Here is a 19,679-nt window from a genome sequence, read left to right as displayed (position 1 = left end):
TTTTACTCACTGGATCAACTAAGACTCTAGAAATAGTCTTGGACTTCTTGGTGACTTTTGGTTTAACAAGACCTAATTGACCAAAATAAAAATCATCTGGTGAGATTACCTGTTTCTTTCTCTTAGGTACCAAAATATCTAACCATGGAGGAAGATCTAATTTTTTCATTGGAGTTGTGGTACCGACTTGTGCAGTTACTGACATTTGTGATGTGGTTTGACCTGTAGTTGTAGCAGTTTAAGATTTTGGTAGAAGGGTAGTTGTAACAAAAATAATAGGGTCTTGAGATGAAGCTTTTGTTGCAATAGTGGTGGAAACTAATGGTGGAGCTTCTATAGCAATAATAATTGAAACAAGTGGCAGAGCTTCTACAGTAACAACTGAAGGAAGTGTCACTATTTGTTGTTCTTGAGAAATTTGTGTCATTGCTTCTATTAAGTCTAAGATTGAAGATTCAATCATAGATGGAGGTACATCATCAAAAATAGGAAGGGTTGACAATGTGACAAACTCTTGATCATATTCTCCTTGTGACCCAACAATGTCCAATCCTTCATAGTCCAGTTCTTTATCTTCCTCTTTTAAGTCAGACTTAATAGAATAAATAATTACTTGAGTTGAAGCAGGAACCTATGTTGTTGCGGAAGTGGTAGAAACTAATAGTGGAATTGATTCCCCCACATCCTGTATTTCTTCTTCTTGTGGTATTTCTCCCTCCTAACCTTTTTTTGGTTCTTTAGAAACATTTTCTGGTGTAGCTTGAGAAGATTCTCCTTTCTTTGGCCCTTTAATAATAAATTTGTACTTTGGTCCTTTCCCTTTAGACTTGGGAGATGAAATTGATGGTGGCTCCTATGATTCCTATTTATTCTTGGTTCTCCTTTCTGAAGTATTTCCCACAAGACCTTCATCTTCCCCCTCATCACTAGAACTCATAGGGAGTTGCTTCATTCTTATACCTTTCTTCAATAGCCATACATTGGTATTCGTCATGATGGGGGTAAATCTCATAGAAATAGACTTTTTTTTTTCTTTTTGTGCCCACTGAATAAGAGGAAGGGGAGTATTAGCAATATGGTTCTTGTAATATATGGGATCTGCAATATCATCAGTAGTGTCTTCCAATGTATTTGGAATCTTGTCCAAATTTATATTTTCAATGTAGTCGAGTGTGAGATTTCTAAAATCAAGTCTCCTCACCTCCTCCTTGTCCTTACAATCCACCTAGACATCTTCTAGTTGGTTCAATGTACATAATTCCTATGGAGTTAATTCTTCATTCCACAAAAATCAAAATTTATTGCAGGCTTTGATTATTTTCATTGTAACCCACTACATTTCCTCTTCCATGTTCTTGGCTTTGGGGGTAGTTGTCATTGAATATCTATCAATGGACTGAAAAGATTTGAGACCAGTCTTATGTGAAGAAGACTGTCTCTCATGTAAACATACCAACTCACGACATAGCTCCATTACAATGATCTTATCAGATGGATACCTTGGAAGCATAAAGGGTTCACTAGTGAAGAAACCTACATGGATTTACATGTGAATGTAGGAAATTATAGGAAAACACATCCATACTCACATATTTTATTATATGATGCATCTAAAAGTCTCTTTTTCTACAATTCCTTATCAAATAAGCACTTCCATGCATCAAATAAAATGTCATTAACCCTTCAAAAGTGAATTCTCCAATTAGCAATATTCACCTAAGAGTAATAGTCCCACACTGGGGTTTGTCTTTTGTCACCCTTTGTAGACAGTCATGAAAATTGCCTCATGGAGGTGACTACATACACTAGGTAGGAAGTCATGTGTAATTTCAAGGTAGTTCTAGCTTCCTTTCATTGTTCACAAATCGCATCACTGATTTTATCACCTTAGTCTATCATGTCATTCTCTTTTCTGATGATGTTCATGTACAACCACATCCACGTCTCAAAATAATGAGAATCAGGAAGCCCCCTTTATTCATGACAAAAAAGTGACGATGTCATTATATTCCTCATCGAAATAACTTACATGAAAGAACTTTGGCCATCGAGATGTTGTAGAGTTTGGAACACTTTGCATGAAATTATTGTTGATCATTAAATATTACACTTGTCCTCATTCTCCTCATTAAACTTTTGTGCAGTGGCAAGGGTAATGTCCACAACTTCCTCAATGTAGGGACCCTTGAAAACATTGTTGAAGTACTCACTATCTAGATGGATTACCATATTTCCATCTGCATCTTTGACCTGTCTTGTGTTAGGGTCCAAGTGTTTTTCTACTACTAGTACAAAGTTCGGATCATGCACTGCCAATGGAAAAGATGCATATTATTGTAGCTTAGTTTCTATGAGATGGGTCATCCTTGAGGGAACCTTCTCAACTTGTTCCATTAATTCCTTCATATTGACATGTCCTATTTCAATGTCTCAGATCTGCTCCACATTAGACTTGATGAAGCTCTCTGGGAACATATTCAAGTACTTATCATACTTGTACTTCATCTTCTTCCCTACTAATTTATAGGGAGAGGGCTTAGACATTTTCCAATGAATTGCATTTCATCACTAGAGAACAATGCATGAAGAGTCAGCATCATAAAAATTACATCCTTACAAATCAGAACCAGATTGAGAAGACAAAAACTGACTTAGAAGAAAAAAATAGGAAAAATAGCAAGATGGGTTTATAAACCCAACCTGCACTTTTAAGGTGAAAACTAGCATATTAGGTTTTAAAACCCGATATGGAGTCTATTTCAAATGGGTTGACATGTCGGGTTTTCAAACTGACGTGTCTACGGAAGGACAAGAGTTGCAAATCAGATTTTAAAACCCGATCTACCTCGTTGGGGTAGGTCGACTGGCAAGTCGAATTTTAAGACCTTACATGCATAAAGGGTAGAGTAAACTGGTAGGTCGGGTTTTAAAACCCGACATGCTAGTTAAAGGATGGGACAATATGTATGTCAGGTTTTAAAACCCGACACATATATTAAGTCAAGTAAAAGGTATGTCAAGTTTTAAAACCTGATATACCTTGTCAAATAGCTTAATCGGTAGGTCAGTTTTTAAAAACCCAACCTACCCAAAGGGTAAAAACATGACCGACATGCACTCAAAGGGCAAAATAGGTGCACAAGGGACAATTTGGGATTTTTCTTCGGACATACATACTAGGGAAAAATATATCTTGGTCGTGCACAAGGGTTTAAAACCGGATGTCGACCAACATAGGCAAATAGGGGGAAAAAAACACAAAAGAAAATAAAAAAAACTAAAACCCCAATGCAACAATAAAAAGAAATGGTGAAACTGAAAGAACAAGAAAAAAAGATGTCGAATCTCAAAAACCCTAGACTATAAAAATAAGAATACAATGCATTAATAGTTGGGCTTGCCAAGAAATCAAAGAAAACACAAGCCAAAATCAAACTCACAAAGTAAAATGCACCTCTCTAATCAAAACCCGTCTACAGAGCTTAGAAATACCAAAAATGTGTTTAAAATGGTAATTAATGCATAAAAAATAATTTTATAAGCTAAGTTGACAATGAATTTAAAGCACTCTAGGTCATATGGTGCGCTATGCAGGTCGGGTTTTTAGGACCCGTAGGTCAGAGTTTAAACTTTGACCTTCTTTAAATGAAGAAAAACCAACTACATGTCGGGGTTTAAAACCTCACATGTAGTTGCCTATGACCTAGAGATTGAAGTTTAAATTCCAATTTGTATTAAAAATAATGCAATCCGCACATCAGACTTTAAAGTTTGACATGCATCTTTAACCAACTAGCACATCGGGTTTTAAAACCCGCTCTGCCAGATAAAATCAAAGAACTTGCACTTCAGGTTTTAAAACCCGATGTGCAAGTCAAAGGATTCAAAAATGTAGTTCGGATTTTAAAACCCGAAGTGCATGAAAAAAATAAAATAAAAGCTAACTCTAGGAAAAGAAAAGACGCATTAAAAAGACATGAAAATGACATGACTTACAAGTTAGGTTGGCCAATCTCAGAGTACATGAGATACGAAACAGACAAGTTTCATCAGCCTATCTCACGAATTCAGTCCCACTGAAATCGGTGACAAGAAGTTTCTCTAGAGAAGACAATAACCACATTACGAGTGTTAAGAAAATTATTAGAATTAGAATTTTTTTTTCAATACAAATGGGTATCAGTATTAGTAACTTGAAAATCAATTTGAAGATCAAACAAATTTAACTGTAAATAATTATGAGATAATATAACTTGGTAGTAATGTATATAATTTGTTCTTATAGCTAAACAATATATTGCTAGTAGGCTTATTTAGATAATAAAAAAATTAACATATTGTAATAGTTTATAAATTTATTTATTTTATTTGAATATTTTTTAATCAATATTAGTGATAATTAGATTAATGTCTAAAATTTAATGAATATTTAATTTTTTAATTTAGAATATTTTTTATGATTGTAATACTTATTGTACAAGTATACATCCAAAAATTGTTGATTGCCTAATCTAATAGCATAGATCCAATCTCCTAAACATGTAAGATTCCATAGATATTTCATTCTCTTATAAAGTCTCTTGCTAATGGAAGCATGTAATAAAAATAATAGTTTTGGGATGTGAAATTTGAATCTAGGATGATAACCAAATAATATAAATTTGATTTTTAAAACATAAGGGTTTTTTTTTCAAAATAGAAATTTCAGCTAGATCACTTTATCTCTTAAAATTATGATCTAAGATGAGAAAGAGATAAAATAAAATTATAAGTTATGTCAATAAGTAGATATGCAAATATAAACATATATAAGATTTTATACCATTTACAATCCCAAATTACATCATGTATATTCTATTATTATATAAAATCTAACTAAATCCTAATGAATAAGTAGCAAATATAAATTTAATAAAATTAATTATTATCATATTTTAATAATTAATTATGATTTTTTATTAGGTAAAGTGGGATAAGGGCTGAATCCATTTACAAAACAACCATTAAGGCTAAAGTGAGTGGTTTGACAGGGGGTGAGACTACTAGAAAACTAAAAAGAAACTAATATATGTAAAGAAGACTAACAAGAAACAACTAAATATGGGGTACCTAAAAATGACTTGCTAGCACACTAGCTAAAGACCACCTACAAGATTGAGGGCCTACACATCCTACCATTCTTTGTTCAATATTACCAATTTGTCTATGAGGGACAACTCTTTGTTTACGTTTTCCTCTTAGGGGAAGTGGTGTCTAGATTTACTACTTTTACCTTTAATAATTGGAACTAGGAGGAAAATTGTATAACTATCCTCTAGATTAAAAAATTTATACTTGGCCTTCTTCTCTAGAACCTATTGAAAGAACTACAATGAGACAACTGTATTTTTCACCATCTCCTTACAATATGCCACAATGTTCTACATATTTTCCACAATTTTATTTTGTTTATCTTGAAGACTAGAAAAATATGCCTCCAACTTCTTCCTATCCTGCACCAAAGCAATATCCTTGATATTTTCCACCTCTTCCTTCAAAGTATCGCATATTTCAAAATTTTCACCTAGCTCCTTCAAAAAAGACTACAATTATTCATCAATTGACTCAATGGGTCATTCTGCTACCTTACTCACCACTAAGGCATCTATTTTAGTAATATTTATCTTTTCCATATGAAGTTGAGAAAATTACCTCTTAAGAATATCATTTTCAAGATGATATGGATTGCACAAATCATACATTTTAGTACTTAGCTCCTCATAGAGCTTGCAAAAATGGGTGAATAGTGAACTAGTCTGACATGCCCAAATTGAAAGGCACCTCGCCTTGAAGAGAGGAATGGTGACGGTTAGCAAAGTTATGGTTGGATGACAAGAAATTAGTAGGGGAACCTTCGAAGGAGGGAGACCAATTAAACTCCAATTCATCATCAAATATATTGATTTTGGGGGGGTGGTTAGGGGGTCTTTAAAATCCATATTTTTCTTCTTAGGGAAATATGAGAATTGATAGCTCAAGCCCTTGATTTAGCAACTCACTAGGGGTTGGAAAAGGGTATGTTCTCCCTAAAGGGGGTTGTCTTAAATAGAGGATAACGGAACATTAGGTTTTTATTGAGGGGCTTGGGTTCAAATCTACCATGATGGAAGGATTGGCGATGTGAAAAAAAGAGGCCATAGCTAGGGTGAGGCTAAGAGAATAGTAATGTTGATAAAAATGAAGGGAGGACACCTTCATGTTTAGATTAGACTACATTGACAAATTGGATGAGAGGAGAGATAATTATGATTGTTAAAGTTTATTAAATTTTAAATATTATAAAAAAAAGGGGATGGCAATGAAAAAATTAATATACGACTAATTGTAAGAAATAATGACATTTTTTTTTCAAAAATAAATTTTTGACTCTCTTATTTGAAAATTTAAATTTAAATTGAAAAATATTTACATTAAAATTGTAAATAAACTAAATCATAAGTATCTTAGTAAATTAATTAAGAACTTTTAACAAAATAATTAATTTAGAATACTTATAAATTCTAATAGATTTTCTATCAACTTTTGTAACATGTTATAATTTTGAATGTTAGAATCTCAATGCTTTCTTACTTTAATACAAGATAAAAAATTTTGGAAAACAAATTTTATGAAAAATAAACTTGTAATTGTTAAAAAAATAATGCAAAAATTATTTGTTACACAAAATCTTATGTTTAAATTTATTTTTGTTAAGTAGAAAGTCACATCTTCTAAAAGAGTTAGATTAATTACTTCAAAAAATAAATTAAATGTTAAAAATATTTAATTATAAATTATTATAATATTAATAGAAAATTGGAACAATTTACATGATGTATTGTTATCCATAAATCATATACTTTGTAAATATTTTTTGAAAGCTGTGTACAAAACCTGCATACTATTGAATTAAAGGAAATCGTCTTTTTAAGAAATTGAACTTTTTTTCTCTAAAATAATTATATGCTGAAATAGTTCAATTGTTTGTTATTTTGATCAGTTAGTTCATATGAAATTAAAACTAGCAGTTGCATGTTTTTAATTGCGTGCAACAGAAAGCTGATAAGACAGCTATGTGCGACATAGGAAGATAAAATATTGATGAGATTGCAACACATGACAAAAGTAGCAAAGCCAACATGAACACCATGTAACTAGTATTTGAAGCTGATAAAAGCAAGATATATAAAGTCAAGTGAGTTGGAACATACAAGAAGATAAAGTCGAGATAGAAGAAATTAATATGGTGTTGTTTTTTTATGCAATGTGAAGTGTACAATCATACATGGTGAAATTGTAAAAGAGTTTTTATTGTTCATAATAAAAGAGTGAAAGTGTCCAAATTAATCCTATTTTTTTGAGCAACATGAGAGAAGGAAATTCTGAGGTATGTTAATTGGTGCATTAGACCATTGGTAACCTGAAAGAAGATAGAAAATATGTAATTAGTAGAAAATTCATTAAAAATGGAAATGCACTAAAAAAGAACATGAAGTATATGATTATACATATATATGATTATGCAATAAAGTCATCAAATATGATTAGATATAATTTTACCTTGAAAATGGCTTTATTGTTCATTAGTCAATGTTAACTCAGATTTTCTGTTGAGTATTTAGTCTATAATCTTGCACTGGTATAACTGGAGTGAGAAGAAGACTTCCCTTATGACACCCAAAAGAGATTAATTTCTTGTGCTTATCTAAACTCCCCTAGGTTATATGTATGCATGGAGCTGAAATATGTGTTGCTGTTGCTTTGACCCATTTTTCTTTCCTAGCTACATAGCCTGCACAAGGTGTTATGGTACCTCGAGGATTCATAATTAGGCCTGCTAGAATGATGTCTATTGCCTGCAACAAAGAAGAGCAACTTGTTTGTACAAGCATCTCATCTGTTACAATCAAAACTCAATTAATAGAGGAAGAAGTTTGCCAAAATTAATTCCTTGAAAAGCACATTAATAGCTTAAGAAGGTTTTGACCATTCTATAGCAGTTTTAGATATGTAGCAGCAAAAATCTAAATCACCAACCACAATAGTTGGTTGCATGTTGTTGACAAACTCTCCATAGCTGTTGTCCTCAAAGGCAACACATTGTAGATTTTGCTTGTCAAAAAATTGTCTTGATTAAGGTCGATAGAATAGCAAGAGAGTTAATTTCATAAATACTTGGGTAAACCAGCTGTTGAAGACAAAGCTTGATAGTCTTTATAGGTTTTGTGATATCAGCATCCATTCAATTAGTAATTTTTTTGACTGAATCATTGCTCTGAAAATATCATTTGAACACTGTTGTTCACAGTTTTTTTATGAAGTTAATACTCACCGTAATAGGTAAAAGTTATCCATTTCAATAATATAAAGCATCCAAATGGCAACACGACTATATACAGAGCTTGACATATTAAAATCACAACAAAAAGATAAATATCTAAGGTAGCTGAAGATTCTTGCAATTTATTCGTAACATACAGACTCAAGATCGAATAAAGAACTAATTCAATGGACTATAGTCTAGCCATTAGGGAAAGCAATTGACATGATGATAACGAGGTTTCAACATGACTGTTATGCTGTCCATTAGAGATGCATATTTTGTTATAATAGTATCACTTCAAATGTGACTTGTAAGTCAAATGACATGAATTTGATACTATATAAGCAAGAAGCACATTTACTATGGAAGACAGGTTGAAAAGGGCATGGCAGGTTTTTCTAGTAGCTTTCAGGCACATAGCAACAAATGTAAAATCTATAATCTAATTATAAAAATTCCATTCAGAATTAAAAATGAATTCTACAGACATGTAGATGAAGAACAAATAAGGGAAGATATTTGTTTTTGGTTAAACTATTTTGCGCAGTTTAAAATCAGGGATTTGAAAAGTGTGAAACATAATCATACAAAATAACATAGCTTGAGCATCTAAATGTTGCTCAAAATCTACCAGCTACACCTTCCAGGAGCTATAAAACTTTTGAGAAAGGAATGCTCTATTGTGATGAAAAATCAAATCAAATGTATACAAGACAAAGGAAGCAAGAGCACTACAAAAACCCAAGTATACCTCACAATCTGTAGGAGTGTCTGTGACAGTTTGTCTTCATGGCGGTGTTGCGTTCATGGCAGTGCATCAATTCCTGAAAAACAATGAGAACACCCAAAATATGGAGGAACATATTTAGGGCTCCAAAATTTGATGTCTCAGCTGCTTGTGGCTGCTTTTTGGTGGGAAAGTATACAAGCCTTTGTCAGTAGATGCTTATTTATTAATCTAAAAGATCCAACACAGTTTAATTAATTTTGAGAGCCATTCAATAACAGATTTTAGGAAGCACACATTACCAGTTAGCTTAAAGTTATTTGTTGATGGAAAATGTAACTGTGAAAACTTTTTTCTAGGTGGGTGATACTTTGCCGGCAAACAAAACCTCATACTAAAAGATGAATGTAAAAGGGCAAAGTACAGTGTATGTTCTGATGGTCTGAAGGAAACGGTAATCTAGAAACTAAAAGAAGTAGTTTGTAATCTGATGGAATGCAATTAGCGAGCATATAGTATAGTTGTTTAGGGACATGCTTGTTTGGAAAGAAAAAAAGCTTAAGATGTTAAATTGTGAGTATGAATTACCTGTTTGGAGGGGGTAGACATTGCGGGAGGTCATAGTGCCATATCAGAGCAGTGTAGAATATGGCGATTCCAATTGCATGAAGGGTAAAGTTTGGATGGTGGGAGGTCTGCATCTGTAATTTGCAATAGAATTAATAAAGAGACGAGAAGCCACTTGTAAAGTGGAAAATCACGATCGAACCCTAGTTGTTATCCCCTCTTCCAACTCCGAGGAGAGAGAAGGGAGGTTCGCTAAGATTCGATGGTTTTCACTTAGGGGAGAGACTTTACATTCAAAAGAGGGGTTGAAACCCACAAGATCCAATCCCACGCAATGCAAGATTGGATGCTAAATGTGTTTCAAGGGTTAAGACAGCAAGGCTACCCTCTTTCGTAAAGAATGTTGATGGGAGAATTAAGCTAAGCATGCATAGAAAGTGATAAAGATTCACTTATAAACTGAGATAGGAATACAATATGAAGTTGCGGACCTGGAATTAGCAGTAAAATGTCGATACGGTGTTGTCCTACAAATTTGAGCAAAAGTCATCAGGACGATGGCTCCCGGCGCCACGGTCCTCCGAAAAATCCACGAAACGAAGGGGGATCTGTTCGTCTCTGCACAAGGATTCCAAATCTTCAATTTCAGCCGCGTACCTGCAACCTACACACAGAAAAGTGAAGACGATTGGGGGGTTAGGGATTAGGGGTTTGCCTTTAGGTCAAACCCCGGTTTTGGAATTAACCAAGAAATGAGCAAGAGCTGTAAATGTAAATGACTGTAAAACAAGTACTAATACCTTGTTCTAAGGATGTTTGTATCCTTATGTGCGAAGGTTTAGATGTTGTATGTTGTATGTTGTAGTAGTATGTTGTATGTAGCATGTAGTATGTGATCTCCTCTTCAATGGTTGAATCCTTGTCTTGAATGCAACACTTAGCCTTGAATGGAGACTTAGAAGGAATGCTTGAATGCTTGAATGCTTGAGTATAGTTTCCACGCCTTTTTCATCATGTATCTGTTATGTTCAAATGAGAGAGAAAAATGTAGTTTATATACTTGTCATTTAGGGTTGATAGACTGATTTTCCCGACCTTAGGCCGACCAGGAAAGTTAATTTCCAATTTGCAAATAAAAAGACCCGAGACCCCTTAGGAGACCGGGCCCAAAATTGGACCCAGGGACCAGGGCGCTGGGCGCCCTGGTCCTGAAGGACCAGGGCGCTGGGTGCTTTGGTCCCACCTCCCGGGACAGCAGGGTGCAAGGAGGTTCAGGCCAAGGTGCTTGAAAAATGCAGTTTTCAGTGTCGTGAGCAAGTTTCAGGGTCTCCATTCAGGTTGCGTGTTGCGTCGCCATCGTGAAGACCGAAATGCAGTCGAAATTGCAAGTGTCACAATTTTAGGATGCTACAGTTAGCCCCCACTTTAGCGGGAGTATGTATGCTCATACTTCTGGTAAAGTACAAGGAAACAACATTGAAAGACTTTCACCACGTCAAGGAGGCAAGATACACCAAGCCCCCAGTGGACTAAGGATCTTACGACTTTGATTGACAAAGTAAAAGGGAAGATCGCGAGGAAGAACCATGACTGTCTGTAGTAAGGCTCCCTCACTATGAGTCATGCAAGAAAGATATCAAAAATTTTCAAGGCAAGGCTAAATTTGCCAATAAATTTTCAAGTATCTTGAAAAGATATGAACGGGATGTATGCCCCCCTACGTTAAAGCGATCGCACATGCCTCACTGGGGGTGATTGTTTTTACGTAGTGATACATATAAGAAATGAGAAAGGAGCACATTATCGCAAGGATTTAGCCCCCAAGTGTGAGATAAGCCCAAGGATAATAGACACAAAACACAAAGCACAAGGTGACTTCACTTTCCTCAGGGTCAGTATGCTATATGATAATTCATGTATATGTATCATATGTATGTATGCATAATTGTTCTTCATTCCCCAATCAAGGAAGGTCACCTAGAAGAAGGGAACACATGTGTCTTTTGAGTCAACATGAGAGAGATCGAGAGATCTCAATACTTTGCATCATCCTCAAGTAGACAACACTAAGGACAACAAATAGAAGAATGACAATAACATATAGAAGAAGTAACACAAGAGAGGAGGAGAGAATCTGCTATGCTAATGTAACTAGTCTAGCATGTCATCTACCCCCCGATCTTGCTGATCAATGTTTCGGGAAGGCAGGGAACACGCCAGAGGAGGAACATCCAACACAGCAGATGGAGCTATCACAAGATCCAAACAAGGGCTATGTTCATGTTCCGAGCCACATTGTTCTTGTCTAGGAGCTAGGATAAGTGCTTTAGAAAATTCATTAGATAAATGGTTATCGACATCAACAAGTTCATATTCACTATCAGAAGCAAGAGGAGTAACATTTTCATCATGAATAACATTTTCATCTATATCATCATCAAGATTTATAAAAATAGGATCTTTAACTCGCACCGGATCAAGACCATCATGCATCTTATGTTTAGGAGATTTCGGCTCAATTTCCGGCTGAGGAGAAAATGGAATAATGCTTGTTGAAGGTGTTTTTGGAGATTGTAAAGTTTGAGAAGCAGCTGTTTGAGCTTTAAGATGATGCTTTCGTCAGCATTCACGTGCAGAACGATTTCGTCTAGTCTTAGTAGGAAGTGGAGAAGACTGAGGAGGAGGAATGTTCTCATCCTTAGCACTTGGGTGTTTAGGTTGTGGTCTCTTAGGCTGGATAATAGGAGAAGAAGAAGGTCTCTTCTCTCTATAAAAAGAAGGAGGAGGAACTGCTCCATATAAAGGAGGAATTTTTGGTTTAGGGAGAAGACCAAGTCCATCATGACGAGGAGGTATAGGTCTACTCTTAGGAAGTTTATTAGGTATAGACATAGTCACATCCATAGGGATGGGTTGAGAATCTTCTTGAGGAAAGACATTAGTTTTATCTTTCAAAGGAAGAACTTCCTTCTCAAGAATGATAGGAATATCAAGTTTAGGTGCTCTAGGTTCACTTAGAGATAGGATCATATCTGTTTTCCACTTTTGATAAGATTTGAAAAGATGATCACTTCGCGGAGGAAGAGATTGGAATTGTTTAGGCCAAAAGTAATCAATAGGAACACTAGAGGTTCTTTCAGCTGGTTTAAAGAGACTATGATTGATAGTAACAACTTCACCATTATGGGGAAATTTCAAACACTTGTGGATAGGAGAAGCAATAGCTTTCATGGAAGATAGCCAAGGATAGCCAAGCTTTACACGAAATTGTTCGGAAGATGGAATAATAGCAAAGTTCACATCAAGAGATTTGTTATGGACCTCAATAGGCAATGTAATAGAACCAATTGTAGGAGAAGAAAATGCATCAAATAGTTTCACAATCACATCTGTTTTGTCATACATCACTTGATTCAATTGCAAAGTAAAAAGAAATTCTTCAGTAATAACATTAACCATACACGAAGGATCAATAAACACTCCACGGCAAGGTGTATTCTTAACTTTTGCAACTATGTATAAAGGACCATCAGGTGCCCTAATGGTTTCACTGGAATCAAATGTGATGGAAGGTTCTTTAGGGATTTCTTGCTGCTCTACAAAGTTAATCACATTCGGAGTCATAGACACAAGACCATCAGATGAGAGAGAGGAATCATTAGCCTCAATTGCATTAGAGGTATGAGAAGGCAATGGATCAGTGAAAATCTGAAGATTTTGGTTAGGAGGAGTTACAGATGTGTTGCCTTTATCATTCACTCCAGAAACAGAGATAGTATTGTTATCAATCAAATCTTGAATTTTACCCTTTAAAGAAAAACATTTTTCAGCATCATGCCCAGGCTGACGGTGAAATTCACAAAAAGCTTTGTTATCAACATAAGGTGAAGTAATCTTTGCAGGATCAATTTGTCTTATAGGAGGAAGAGTAAGCACATTTTGTTCCAATAACTTATTCATAATACTATGCAATGATTCATTCAAAGGAGTATACTTTCTTTCTTTCTTGAAAAATTTAGAAATAGGAGGCACACCTGATGCTGCATTCACATTGTTGTTGATGATGTTTTCATTGAATTTGATGGAATCTCTATTCGGTTTAAACTTCCCAAATGGTTGTTGACTGCTATCACCCTTATCACTCGGAGCCATAGGATGTGATTGTTCCATTTGACTCACAGTCAGTTGATAATTGTGAAGAGTTGCACACAACTGTTGGAAAGAAGTAAACTCAGAAAATAGAAGTTTGTCTCGAATATCTTTTTGTAAATTAGAAATAAAGATCCTTTGAATATCATTGTCAGGCACTGGAAAAGAAATTTGAGCATGCAAATGCTTATATCTACCAATGAAATCAGTCACTTTTTCTTTAACACCTTGTTTACAATGCATTAAATCAATCAGAGTAACCTTAGGACTTATATTGTTTTGAAATTGTTGAATGAAAGCATTTGCAAGTTGTTCGAAAGAAGTAATAGAATAAGAAGGCAATGAGCAATACCATTGTAGGGCTTTGTCTCTTAATGTTCTCGTGAATAGTTTTGCAAGCAACCTTTGGTCATAAGCAAAATCAGTACAAATTGTTTGAAAAGTCTTAACATGTGTTAGAGGATCTCCTTTACCATTATAAAGTTCCAAATGCGGGATTTCAACATGTTTAGGAGGGATAGCTCGAACAATGTCAAGAGAAAGTGGGCTCGCAACATCAAATGTGGGCACACTAAACTTAGATTGATTCATAGAGGCAATTTGTTGCTGTAAAGAAGAGACAGTTTGTGCAAGATTGTTAATGGTCGCTTCAGTCGAAGAATTCATATTGGATGTGTTAGATTGAGATGGAGGTGTTATGTTATTGAAAGAAGGTAAAGAGTAAGGTGGTGGGACTCTATGATAATTAGTCATAGGAGATGATTGGACAGGAGGAATACTACAAGGAGGAATGGAATGGTTAAATGAATTGCCCCCTTGCGTCATGTTCATTTGTGGTGATGTAATAGGGACACTCATTGAAGGAATGAATGAAGAAGTCGGATTGAATGAAGGAAGAGGGTTAATTGAAGAAGAAGGGTTGCCCCCATGACTAGTAATCACGGGAGGAATGTCTTGTATAGAAGTAGCCATGATGTTTGATGTAAAGGTAGGTATACTAGCAATAGGAGTTGTCAAAGGAATAGAATGATTGACTTGAGTAGGAGGTTGTGTATAACCTAAATTTTCAGCACAACTCTTCATAGGCATCACATTCGAATCCACAATGTGTGCAATACCACGCAAAATATCAATTCCATTCTTATCACTTTGAAGCATACATTTTAGACCCTCAATTAAAGGAAGAGCTTGACTATCAGGGTATTCTTGAGACATCCATTGTCGAAAATCGTCAAATTGGTTATCCAATTTCGAAAGTTGTTCTACAGAAACCTCATGGAGAGCTTCTTCATCATTAGGAGGATTAGAGGAATTACCCATGTCCTCGTTAAAAAGGCTATTCAAATTAGGTTCCATCTCCTCAGTAGTTAAACCTTGGAAAGACTTAATTCTACGGCTTCGTCTAACGGGAATAGTGTAAGTAGGGCTTATTGTTGTAAAACTCATGCACTAGAAAGAGAGAGAAGATTTTGAATTTAGAGGTAGCAATTTTCAGTAAAATTAGCCAATCTTCTGGATTTAAGCTGTTAAATGCAATCACGACAGTCTCCCGAAATTTCGGAAAAAATGTCCGGGACCGTGGCGCTCGGAGTGCAACACGGTCCTTGCAACTTTTTTCGAAATTTGCAGGGATGAAAGGTATGATGATTTTAGAGCTAATCTGAAAAAATTGAGTGATTTTACAATCTGTAGATAGGCCAAATTAAAGTTGCAATCTCAAAATTGAACCCTACCCAGATTGTCGAAAAATGCAAAATTTGAAAAAAAGAGAGGGAAACTGAAATTTTGAATTTTATGATTTTAGAGGGAATGTCAAGAGCAATGCAAATTTTGAAATTCAAAAATTGACTCAATTTCACGCAAAATTCAATTTTGAAAGCGGAAATCAAAGTTGTTGTAATTAAGCACTTAATTTCAAAAGTCACAAAATGCAAGAATTTGAATAAAGCACTAAAATTTTTAATGAATGATAACACACTTTTCAGATTTAGGACAGTAAGAACACAATTTTGACACAAAATTTCAATTTCAATGATTTTTAAATGTTTAGAAGCCTTAATCCAAGCAATCACAAGACCAACTTTGACTGTAATTTTGGAGGTGTTATAATTGATAAAATCAACCAAAATTCTGGATTTTAGCAAGAAAATACAGTAAGATCTCTCTCCCGAAATTTCGGGAAAAATGTCGGGGACGATGGCGCTCAGCGCCACGGTCCTCACAACTTTTTTCCAAATTTTCAGGGATGAAAGATATTGTGATTTTATTGCGGAATCCAAAGTTACAGCTGATTTGGAGATGTTTTGATCAGTGAAATTGTCGGACAAAGGTTGAATCAAGAGGGTTTCAAAAATTAGGGTTTTGACACTTAACCACTTAATTTTCAGAATTAAAGCACAAATATGAACTGAAAATTTGTAATAGAAGGGCAGATCTGAAACAGGCATTAACATTTAGACATTTCGCAGGTTCAATTACTAAAAAGAAAATTTAGGGTTTTTATGCAATCACCTCTAAAATTTTGCAAAAGATCAAACATGGAAATGTAATCAATTTTTTCAGATCTAAGCATGAAAAATCAGAAAGGATGTTCACGTCGGGTTCACCAAAATGTAAAGCGAAAAATCACGATCGAACCCTAGTTGTTCTCCCCTCTTCCAACTCCAAGGAGAGAGAAGGGAGGTTCGCTAGGATTCGATGGTTTTCACTTAGGGGAGAGACTTTACATTCAAAAGAGGGGTTGAAACCCACAAGATTCAATCCCACGCAATGCAAGATTGGATGCTAAATGTGTTTCAAGGGTTAAGACAGCAAGGCTACCCTCTTTCGTAAAGAATGTTGATAGGAGAATTAAGCTAAGCATGCATAGAAAGTGATAAAGATTCGCTTATAAACTGAGATAGGAATATAGTATGAAGCTGCGGACTTGGAATTAGTAGTAAAATGTCGATACGGCATTGTCCTGCAAATTTGAGCAAAAGTCGTCAGGACGATGGCGCCCGGCACCACAGTCCTCCGAAAAATCCACGAAATGAAGGGGGATCTGTTCATCTCTGCACAAGGATTCCAGATCTTCAATTTCAGCCGCGTACCTGCAACCTACACACAGAAAAGTGAAGACGATTGGGGGGTTAGGGATTAGGGGTTTGCCTTTAGGTCAAACCCCGGTTTTGGAATTAACCAAGAAATGAGCAAGAGCTGTAAATGTAAATGACTGTAAAACAAGTACTAATACCTTGTTCTAAGGATGTTTGTATCCTTATGTGCGAAGGTTTAGATGTTGTATGTTGTATGTAGCATGTAGTATGTAATCTCCTCTTCAATGGTTGAATCCTTTTCTTGAATGCAACACTTAGCCTTGAATGGAGACTTAGAAGGAATGCTTGAATGCTTGAATGCTTGAGTATAGTTTCCACGCCTTTTTCATCATGTATCTGTTATGTTCAAATGAGAGAGAAAAATGTAGTTTATATACTTGTCATTTAGGGCTGATAGACTGATTTTCCCGACCTTAGGCCGACCAGGAAAGTTAATTTCCAATTTGCAAACAAAAAGACCCGAGACCCCTTAGGAGACTGGGCCCAAAATAGGACCCAGGGACCAAGGCGTTGGGCACCATGGTCCTGAAGGACCAGGGCGCTGGGCGCTCTGGTCCCACCTCCCGGGACAGCAAGGTGCAAGGAGGTTCAGGCCAAGGTGCTTGAAAAATGCAGTTTTCAGTGTCGTGAGCAAGTTTCAGGGTCTCCATTCAGGTTGCGTGTTGCGTCGCCATCGTGAAGACCGAAATGTAGTCGAAATTGCAAGTGTCACAATTTTAGGACGCTACACCACTTAAGTGGAAATGTAATCAATATGGTAAATACTATCAATATGTATTGATTTAGTTTAATATCAATGATGTGTGAGGAGCTAGAGAATACTATTTTAAGAGAATTGCGAGAAGTGAAACTATGTTTTGAATTTTTGTTATGTTCGTAACTTGTATGGCCTTTGGAAATCTGGAAAGAACACACAAGAATTAAAAGATTGACAGAGTTAGGGGTTGTGCAGGAGGAAATCTAGTAAATAAATTACATTTTAGTTATTTAGTTCATCAAAGTTTGGAGAACTTACATTGGAGGTGCAGTGTGGGCAATTGTGTAATAGCACTAGAGAATACAGAATGGTTTGTGGTGAATGTGAAGCATCTGATGGAAAATCTATTTATTTTGCGGCCATAAAGAATTGAAATGTGTATATGTGGAAGGCAACCTACAGAGCCAGGGGAATTGCAAAAATGATGAATATGTTAGTATGTGAAATGATATTTCAATTTAAATAGCATACTAAGAAATTGGAAAACTTTAAAGTGGGAATTGCAATATATTAATTTTGGAATTTGTGTTCCTGTGCAATAGAACTGGAGAAGATAGAATGGTTGTTGCTAAATATCAACCATTTGGTTGGTGAAGGTGTGAAGGCCAAAGCATGGCTGCAAGCATTTCATAGTTGTAGATTGCAATCTAGCGATGTACTTGTGAGGGCTGAGAGTTGTTGTAAGTGAGTTTCTTCCTTCTTTCTTATGGTGGTAAAAGCACTTTTCTACATTTTTGCATACCTTTCAAATGAGAAAGGTGGATGAATGCATGCTCCATCAATTGATTTGACCCGAGAGATAGTTGTAAATGTCAGGCCTTGCTTTTCAGTGTTGCCTATGTCTATTGTAGCTTTATCTAATGTAAGGCCTTGAGATTTGTGAATAGTTATTGCCCAAGCAGTTGTCAATGGAATTTGTGTACGCCTGCCTCGGGCAATGGGAGCAATGGGTATGTCATTTGGATGTAATGGATCCCATGGAGGGCCTTTATAATTTTGAAAGTGGACAATAACAAACTTTGGTAAGTCTGGTGGTTTGGTATTCGGTTCATAGATAATGTTTGTAACAAGGTCAATGGAACCATTCACAAGGCCAACTTCAATCCATAAGTTAGCTAGCAACATCACTAGTTGATTTTCACATAATAGCAGCTCCAATGGTAATTGTTCATTGTTATCATATTTAATATTAGTTTGTTGTGCAATATGTGCAATACTGAGAACAATGGGCAAATTTAATGCCTTCAACATTTTTTTGCTGTGCAGCATTGTCGAGCTATTTGTTGCAAACAAATGGATTGATGAGTTGAATTCTTTTTGCTGCAAAAGGGTGAAATTCGTATTTGTTTGGTTCATTAATATTTGCCAGTCATACTTGTTAGGTTGGGCATCTCTTATATTTTGGATCATGCTTCTGAATTGTTGTTGTTTAACAGAGGTACCTTGTTGGTGGAAAATTGTATGCAATTTCACAATTGTTGTAAATGATCGCCACAAGTTGAGATTTGTAGAGTGCGAAGCATAAGCTAGTTTGTCCATCATAGGCAGAAGCTGTCCAAGGTCACCTACAAGGATTATGGAGAGTCCACAAAAGGGTTCATGTTGTTTATCAGGGAATGCTTGGTGGAGGTGACTGTCAATCTTCAATAGCAATTTAGGACCCAAGAAGCTCATTTCATTTATTAGAAGATATTTAAGATGCCTAAAACACTCTTGGAAGGTGAACAATGCTTTCCCTGTCAAAGTATGCATTTCTTTTATAGGAATTCATAGGCTGGCATGAATAGTTGTTCCTTGAATATTATAAGCAGCAAAACCTGTAGGTGTAAGAACTAATAATGTGTTTGTCTTATTGGTTTTAGAGATATTCAACTTTTGTCTAATGCAATCTAGCAAGAATGATTTGCCTGTTCCTGTTGTTCCTTGAATAATCTTTCACAGAGGTTGGGCTGTAGTTTGTTGAGATTGGTGATGTAGAATTATGTGAAGTGCAAGGTTTTGCTCAGATGAGAGATGGGTTTTGTTAATGATTATGGGCAA

General features: G+C 35.5%; 1 protein-coding gene across 1 annotated transcript; it reads right to left on the bottom strand.

Annotated features, from left to right (window-relative positions):
- Window positions 1-18,365: 18,365 nt before the first annotated feature.
- On the bottom strand, window positions 18,366-18,908 carry LOC131857783 (uncharacterized). Its single transcript, XM_059210507.1, has one exon. It carries the CDS (start codon window positions 18,906-18,908, stop codon window positions 18,366-18,368), a length of 543 nt encoding a protein of 180 aa, XP_059066490.1.
- Window positions 18,909-19,679: the final 771 nt, after the last annotated feature.

This window comes from Cryptomeria japonica, chromosome 8, assembly GCF_030272615.1.
Source record: "Cryptomeria japonica chromosome 8, Sugi_1.0, whole genome shotgun sequence".
In the NCBI taxonomy this organism is placed as follows: Eukaryota; Viridiplantae; Streptophyta; class Pinopsida; order Cupressales; family Cupressaceae; genus Cryptomeria; species Cryptomeria japonica.
Note: the sequence above shows the minus strand (reverse complement) of the source record. Positions and strands in the feature narration are given on the sequence as shown.

Bases quoted from the DNA above. Each gene is read 5' to 3' on its own strand.
- LOC131857783 (XM_059210507.1), bottom strand. From the start codon at position 18,908: ATGCTGCACAGCAAAAAAATGTTGAAGGCATTAAATTTGCCCATTGTT.